Source organism: Echinops telfairi, unplaced genomic scaffold, assembly GCF_000313985.2.
Source record: "Echinops telfairi isolate 266 unplaced genomic scaffold, ASM31398v2 ScPeMD7_8;HRSCAF=38, whole genome shotgun sequence".
Taxonomy (NCBI): Eukaryota; Metazoa; Chordata; class Mammalia; order Afrosoricida; family Tenrecidae; genus Echinops; species Echinops telfairi.
In genome coordinates, this window is record NW_022103905.1 from 2893286 (window position 1) to 2901491 (window position 8206).

Below are 8206 nucleotides of genomic sequence, written 5' to 3' on the forward strand. Positions count from 1 at the left end.
CTCCCGCATGAGCCCTTGATAGTTTATAAATGGGTATTTTGTCTAGTCTATGTTTTTCCTTGACTTTTTTCCCTTAAAAGTTTTTACATGCTTCCCTTAAAAATGTACTCGTTAATTTTTTCTGTACTACATATATATAGAAATAGGACTGTGGATCTTCAAATGATTGGAATCATGTCGTATGTCTTCCTTGTCTTTTAAAAATAATGTTGTATTTTACTGTATGAGAAGAAAACAGACGCGGAAACCCCCCTCAAAGCTGTATCCATCAATGTCATGGTGCCTCCATGTGGTCCAGAGTAGAACTGCTCTCTTAAGACGGCAGATGGGCCGGGTGTTCTCAGGATGCTGGCTGGGCAGGTTTGCGTGGATACTTTTTGGTTAGCAGCTGGTCACAAACTGCTTGTGCCACACAAGGGCTTCTTCTGTATAACAATACAATCATTTAAATATCCAATCTACTTTTGATAGATAAGGGTTGTTTCTAGTGCCTTAACCAAAGAACAAAACGATTAGCAACAAGGCTGCCATCACACTGGTGCATGGAAACAAGGGTTTCTCTAGGGACCCAAACTTACCACCATCAAGTCGGTTCCATATCCCGATGAATGACTCCACGGGCATCATCCACCTTACTAACTAATGCTGAAATGGTCAGTGAGGGAAATCCCCAGGAACTCTGGGAGTTCGCATTAAGCTGTGTCTTTACCCATTTAAGTATCTCATTGTGGTTTTAGTTTGCATTTCCCAGATTATCATTGAAGTTGAACATCTTTTCAAAAGTGATTTGGTTACTCGAGTTTCTTTTCCTATGAAATGTTATTCGGATGTTTGCCCATTTTTCTATTGGGATGTTTGTCTTTTACTGGTTCCTGAGGTGATATATTCTGGTTACTGATCCTTAGTTGATTATTGGTGTTACACGTATGTTCCCTCAATTTGTGACTGTTTCATTTTTCTTCTTCGGTCAATTAAGGTGATTTTGGTGTACAGTGTATAATTTTAATGTCATCAAGTTTATCTATCTTTTCTTTCATGGTTACTTCTAGAATGGCTTGTTTTAAAAACATCCTTCCCTACACTGAGGATGTTTTCAAGAATCCCAAATGATCCATAGGTTAAAAAAAAACAACTTATTGGAAATGTGAAAATATTGTTAATTAAGTGATAATGAAAAATTGCATCTCAAAAACTTGCAGTGCAGACTGCAGAGGGAAACGTATGGCCACTGGAAGGTTGGTGATGTGGGTTCACCAGGAGTGCCTCGCAAGAAAAACCTGGAAATCTCCTAAAAGATCAGCAACTGAGTGGGGAAGAACAACAGAAACCAGAGGGGAGGGGAGACAGCAGTCGGTGTGAGATATGAAAATAATAACAATCTATAATCTATCAAGGGGCCACGAGGAGAGGGTGAGGGAGGGAAAAGAGGAGTTGATCCCAAGGGCTCAATAGAAAGTAAATGTCCAGAAAAGAACGATGGCAATATATGTACAAATATGTCTGATACAATTGAGGTATGGATTGTAACAAGGGTTGTAAGAGCCCCCAATAAAATATCTTAAAACAAAAATCACTGAAAACTCTATGAAGCAGTTTTCCATGGGGTTGCCATGAATATCTGGCAACTGGTTTCATTTTTTGATTTATGCACATGTATATATTAGAAATACAGAAAGATTGAAAACCAAATATTTATTTCAACAAATTAGAAAAAGAACAATATAAATCCAAGCAAATTATAAAAAGCAGAAATTAATGAGAAAGAAAAGAAATACATAAGCATATCAGCAGAGCCAGAAGTTTATAGTTTACTCTGAAAATATTAATAAAATTGACCTCTAATGAGACTACAACACAAAAAGAGAGAAGGCACAAGTAATAACAGAAATGAAAAAGGATCTGTCACTACAGACTCTTGGACATTAAAATGGATAGTGAAAAATTTTATGAAAGGCTTTACATTAAAGATCTTGACATCTTAGATTAAATGGACCCAACACTAGGAAAATATAATTTATCAAAATTAATGTAAGTGGGGCGGGGGGGGGCCTGTAAAAATTGATAATTTTGAGAAAATTAGAAATGCGGACACCTGATATTTTACTTTGTTAAAGAATTATTATTATTTAGGCGCAACAATGGTATGTTGTTTCTGATTTGTTGTGGAATCAGCTTTGAGAGGTTAAAATGGAAACGTGTAGCTGAACTGAAAAAGGAATCGGTTCAAAACATCGCTGGCATTTGATGCTGTCGGACTGTGGCCATGGTAACAGTGGCTGGGTTGCCACGCAGGGTGGAACGCTCATACGTGGGGCAGTTCTCCGTGAAAGGCTGAGACTGCTCACTCTTCCTAAGGGGCGGTCGTCTTCGTCTGTTAGTTACGAGTTTTCTCGCGCGCGTGCGCTTGCGCTTCAGTGACTCGGCCTTTCCCGCCTCGGCTCTTAAGAACCAATCAGCGAGCTCGGCTCCAACCTGGAACCAATCAGCGAGCTCCGCTCTGCCTCCCTCTCCCCCGCTGGCGTGACCTTCCGTGAAGGCGGGCGCCATGTTCCGAGGGAGGCGGGGTTGGTTCTGTCGCAGCGTTAGCGCAGACCTGAGGGCGCTTTGGGGTAGGAGGCGGGGCTGAAGGGAGGGAGCGGGGGTGAGGGAGGCGCCATCGCCTGTTGGCCTGCAGATGCCTACACGGCTCATCATGTGCTCTTGCCTCCATAGTGGCCGAAGGGGGGACGATCAGTGGCCCGCACGCCGCCGACTTTTTATTCAGCTGTGACGCCTCTCACCCAGACACACTGAGGTACCTGAGAGCCACCTGGCAATGGCCCTTGTGTCACGATGAACCAAGAATGGGGGTGTGGGGAGTGGAACTTACAATCTATCAATGAATATTGGTAATTGGAAGAGATTGGAAACAAGGTACCAGTCCTAGATGGGGGGCGGGGGTGGGGTGGGGGACCTTGCTCCTAGGACCTAGGTTCTCTTCCCGAATGCCAGGAGGGTTTCCAGCCCGCTGGTCACCCCACATGGTACCTGGAAGGCTCCCAGACTTGGGATATTTGAAGTAAATCTCTCTATGACTCTTTGTACCCGCACTCAGTACCCGAATGATGTCGAATGCCCACTTAGGACCACCGGATTCATGCACCTGTCTAATTAATTACCTTTACACAACTCAACTCTGACCAGCATCCTGATTGTCCCTTTCTTTTGGTTAGCCACAGATGGAGTCCAGTCAAACTGAATTCAGTTCACTAGCTACTTATACCTTCCCTCCCTTTTTATTTTTCAGAGTTTAGGAAACTTAAAAAAATATTTAGGGAAGTTCAGATAACAATAGCAAATTATTTTTAAAAACCCAATAGCAAATCCTTGCGTTTCCTCAGTTTCTCTTCATTGTAAGATTTAGTAGATACTAGTAAATTGTTTTTAAAGACAAAAACCTAAATGTAAACCTAACAAAATCTTTGTCATCAAGCCTAACAAAATCGGTGTCTTTCGATCCCAGATTCATTCCCTCCCACAAGCACTGTTGCTGTGAATTGTTTCATTTAAAATACATATATCCTTTTATATGCATATATACATGGATACCCTTGAAGAGTAAATTGTGTTCTTGTGGGGTTTTTTTTTTTGTAATGAGCAAAAATTATATTGAACATGAGGGAGCTTTAAAAAGTTTGTGGAAACATTCCATTATTTTAAAATTCCATTTCCTATGGATTTTTTTAAGTTCTAGCAAAAAATTATATATACAATTTGATTTTTCTAATCAATGTGTTCAAGTGTCACTTATGTTGATACAAGTTACTCTGGTTCATTCTTTTTTTTTTAAAGATCATTTTATTGGAGGCTCTTACACCTCTTATAACAATTCATACATCAATTGTATCAAGCATATTTGTACATATGTTGCCATAATTTGGTTCATTCTGTTTGTTTTTTTTAATTCATTCTGTGTTAACTGGCTTTACATTATAGGAATATGATACTTTGGGCTCACTTCTCTGTTTGTAGGCATAGATTTACAATTTTTCTCTTTTATAAACAGTGCTGAAAAAAATCCTTACATATGGTCTTCATGTTCACAGGACAGTTATGTGGGCAGGGAACAGTGCTGAGTCTTAGAACATGTACATTTAAAAATTTAATAGATACTACTAACTTGTTTTCCAACATCTCAGTGTTATCAAGTCAATTCCAATGCCTGGTCACCCTATAGGACAGAGCAGAACATCTCCTGCAGGTTTTAGAGAGTATAGAAAGTCTCATCTTTCCTGGAGTGACTGGTGGTTTAGAGCTGCTGACCTTTAGGTTAGCAGCCCAACCAATAACACACTAAGCACTAGAACTCATCAAATTACACTCCCACAAGCAATGTATCAGTTCTATTTTCTTGAAACATTTACTAGTATTTGAAATATCAATCTTTTAGATTATTGCCTTCTGAAGGATGAAGTGTATTAGAGCTTAAATTCTGAGCACCCCGTTTGCAGAAGGTTATAGATAATAGTGAAAACCCAAAATTCATTGGTAGAGTCCCTACAAAGATGAAGCCCCCACTGAATGGCTTCTGATCATTAGTCAAGCATAATCTTGCCCTCAGGCAGAGTGCCTTGAGAAATAGATTACTTTCACGCTTCTCCAGCCAGCCCAGGTAGAGGCACTCACTGGATGGGCCTTGCCTGGATGTGTCCTTGGTGCCACTTAGGGTGTCATAGGCATGAGTCATGCCCTATCAGTGTTCTCTGACTGCCTTGGTTAGAAGACCCTGGCCAATCTTATAAGCTCTTCTATCTGCAATGTATTTCCCAATCATGATCCCAATTCCTGATTCTGCAGTCCCACCTGCCACTACAGTGTACTGATCAACCACCAATCATAAATTTGTAACAGTTTCCTTGATTCTATGCCTATTTAACTAGCTTCCTGACTGAATCCTTGGACACTGCTATCGCCTCGTGCTAATGGCCTCCCTCATCCTGATGATGTTTGTGTCTTTGTCCCTTTTAAGACTTAATAAATGTTCTCCTTAAGTTAGATTTGAGACTGGGTGTCTTGTGTCGCCTAAAGCAGAAGTGACACAGTATTAGGATAAGGTTTACATTATTACCCGAGGGTCCCCAAACCTTTCACTGTTTCATGAGTGTGCCTTCAGGCATACCTTAGCCTCTCCGTTTATTTCTCTTTTTTTTCTCTTCTTCAAGAACTAGGAAAAATGTTGCCTTCTGTGTGAAGGTTTCCTTGATTGCATCCCTTTCACCAAAGAATTAATTGATCTCTCTTTGTACCAATGACTATGGATAAAACTCATGGGCTTTTGATATCTAGAAGATAATGCTGTTTTTGTCACGGTTCTAAATTCATATGATCATTAACAAAGTCTCTAAAGTTGATGTTTGCCTAGACCTAGACCGAAAAACTAATAATACCGTTGCTGGTGGGGACCCACAGGGATAGGGTCAGGCAGGGGCTGGGAGTGGAGAGGGAACAGTGTAAATGTGTATACGTTGAGAACAGTCCTCCCTTAAGTGACTTGTTTTTGGTTTTTAAAGTGAATTGATAGGTTGAATACATTCAAGCTTATTTCTAAAACTAAAAGACTTTCTTTATTTCTCCTAGAATTTACCAGAGCCTTGATTACATAGAGGATAAAGCTACCGTTTTTCATGCCTACTATCTCTCTGTAGTAGCTCATGCTGACATGAAAACCTCAGTGCCTTTAGGCCATTTCATCCTTCCTCCTGCCTGCCTGCAAAAAGGTGAGCAAAGGTTAGTTAACCAGTCCTTGTTAGACGGTGTCGTCCAGCTTTGGTCTCAGTCACAGATTCATATCTCTTAAGTGGAAAAAGCAGAGACTTTGGATCAGATTGACTTGGGTTTATATCCTGACTTTTTGTTGTTATTATTGTTAAATTATTTATTCACATACTCATTGAACTCCTATTGTGTAACAAATCTTAATTTAGATGCAGACCTTGCCCTTACAGTGCTCACAGGTTAGGTGGGAGCCAAAACTTACTACTTTGAGACCATTAGCAAGTTATTAAACCTCTCTTGGGTTGTTTTGAGGATTAAGTGAAATAACATCTTAAGGTGTCTGAAGTGATGAGTATTTATGCTCAGTAAATGTGTTCTGTGCTAGTTTTAAATTTGTCATTATTTTTCTGAAATTCTTTCTTCCGGTATTTAAAAATGTGCTATGATAATAAGCTTATATATTTATACTGGCCTTTAAGCTCTTGAAAGTACTTTCATAGTACGTCAGCAACCCTGCTAAGTAGGAAGGACAAGTCAATACGGAACCTCTGCAATGTGTTCTTTCAATTTCCTTTGCTTGGAACACCCTTTCTTATCCGGCTATATTGTCCAAATTTTGCCTGTTTTTTATGGCCTAACTTTATAGACCATTATTTTTGCTTTACTTAATGTAGCTAGAAAGAGAGACTGGGGGATGGGAGATAAGGGAGGGTCAGGGGATTTCAGGAGCAAACAATGAGTGTGGGAGGAGGGAGTAAGTACTAGAACTGATTGAGATTGGGGGAAAAAAAGAAAATGTTCAAAAATTGATAGTGGTAATGATGGTACAGCTCTTGATATGATTGAACTATTGAGTTGTATGAGATATTGATTAAGTGCTTGTAAAAACTGTAAAAAAAAGAAAGCTGAGCCTAAGTTCTCAATAAACACTATAACAAATAAGACTTGAAAACATTTCCATAAAAGGGCCTTTACTTAAAGATTGAATTCAATCTATGGTTGATGTGCTGGTAAGGCAGAATTATGTAACTGTATTAAGTGCTTATGCAAATAAAGTAAAGACTAGATGGGAGAACTGATTTATTCAAACACATTTTTCACATATAACATGCCTACATAAATGACCTATACATATATGAAATAATCATAGCATGTAAGAAACTAATGTGCAAGGGGTAGCTATTTTGAAATATATGTATATACATACATATATCATAGAGGAGTTATTTGCATAAAAATATGGCAGTTCCTATCGTTAGGAAGCTTATATTATAGAATGTCTATCTGATATGATTTTGAATTATGGTCCCTATTTCTGCCATTGAGTTTACTATCTTACATTAAAATATATTTGAAAAAATTTTAAACATGATTTAAGTGGAAGCCTGGAAGCCTGCTTCTTAAAATTAAAGAAGTGGGTATCTTTTTAATCCATCTAGAGCAACATATTGTTTAGTAAAAGTGTAAGTCACAAATGCAAACCATCTGTAACTTTAAGTTTTCTAGTAGCCACATTAAAAGGGATGAATAGCTGAAATAAATTTCAAGTGTGATCTTTCAAGTGCTCGGTCTCCACATGCACCTATGGCAGCTCTGTTAGCATAAGCAGAGCGATGTTACATTTTTGTTTTCCAGTAGGCCACTGTGGATACCTTTGAGACCACTGACATAGAATGATGATATAGTTCTGTGCTTACTAGACATGTTACCCATTCTCCCACCTTTGAGGAAAATGTTTCAATTCTTGAAGACCTCTGCTCTGCCAGGTCAAGAATTTAATGCTTTTTACTTGGACCGTATAGTTGTTTTCCTTACTAATGCTTTGCCTAAAGACATTGACATCTAATAAAAATATGTATTCCAGCAGGAAAACTCTACACAGTAATTCTCATACTGCCTTAAAATTTTCTGAGGAGTTTGTTAGAAATCCAAATTGCTGACTGTCTCCTCAATGATCTAATTCAAATAAGAATCTGCATTTTAAATAAGTATCATAGGTGATTTTGATGCAAGCAAATAACAACAAACCTCGAAAAACACCAGCCTAGAAATTTCAGACTTTAAGGAAAATTCAGAAAATTCTTCTAAGTTGCCTTTAAAAAAAAATTATATTGGATTTGTTCTTATTATCACAGAAATAAGAAGAAAAATTGGTAAATTTATTTGGGAACAAGACCAACATTCCTCGGTAGAAAAGGTAAGAATGAATTGGCATACTTGATTAGAGTCCTCATTTTCTTTTCTTTTTTTCCAAATTAATTTTATTTATTTTTAAAATCATTTTATTGGGAGCTTGTACAGCTCTGATCACAATACATATATACATCCATTGTGTCAAGCACATTTTTACATTTATTGCCATCATCGTTTTAAAAGCTAAAAGCATTTTCTTTCTACTTGAGCCCTTGGTATCGGCTTCTCATTTTTTTCCTCTCCCCCTTTACCCCCCCCC

The 8206-nt window shown here is 38.4% G+C and overlaps 1 protein-coding gene across 1 annotated transcript in view; it reads left to right on the forward strand.

The window, feature by feature from the left end:
• Window positions 1-2545: 2545 nt before the first annotated feature.
• The window catches only part of TERB2 (telomere repeat binding bouquet formation protein 2), a 29460-nt gene continuing 23799 nt past the window's right edge, over window positions 2546-8206 (forward strand). Inside the window, exons 1-4 of the mRNA XM_004709402.1 lie at window positions 2546-2609; window positions 2713-2794; window positions 5617-5756; window positions 7890-7951. Coding sequence (XP_004709459.1) covers window positions 2546-2609; window positions 2713-2794; window positions 5617-5756; window positions 7890-7951 — 348 coding nt within the window. The remainder of the gene's footprint in view (window positions 2610-2712; window positions 2795-5616; window positions 5757-7889; window positions 7952-8206) is intronic.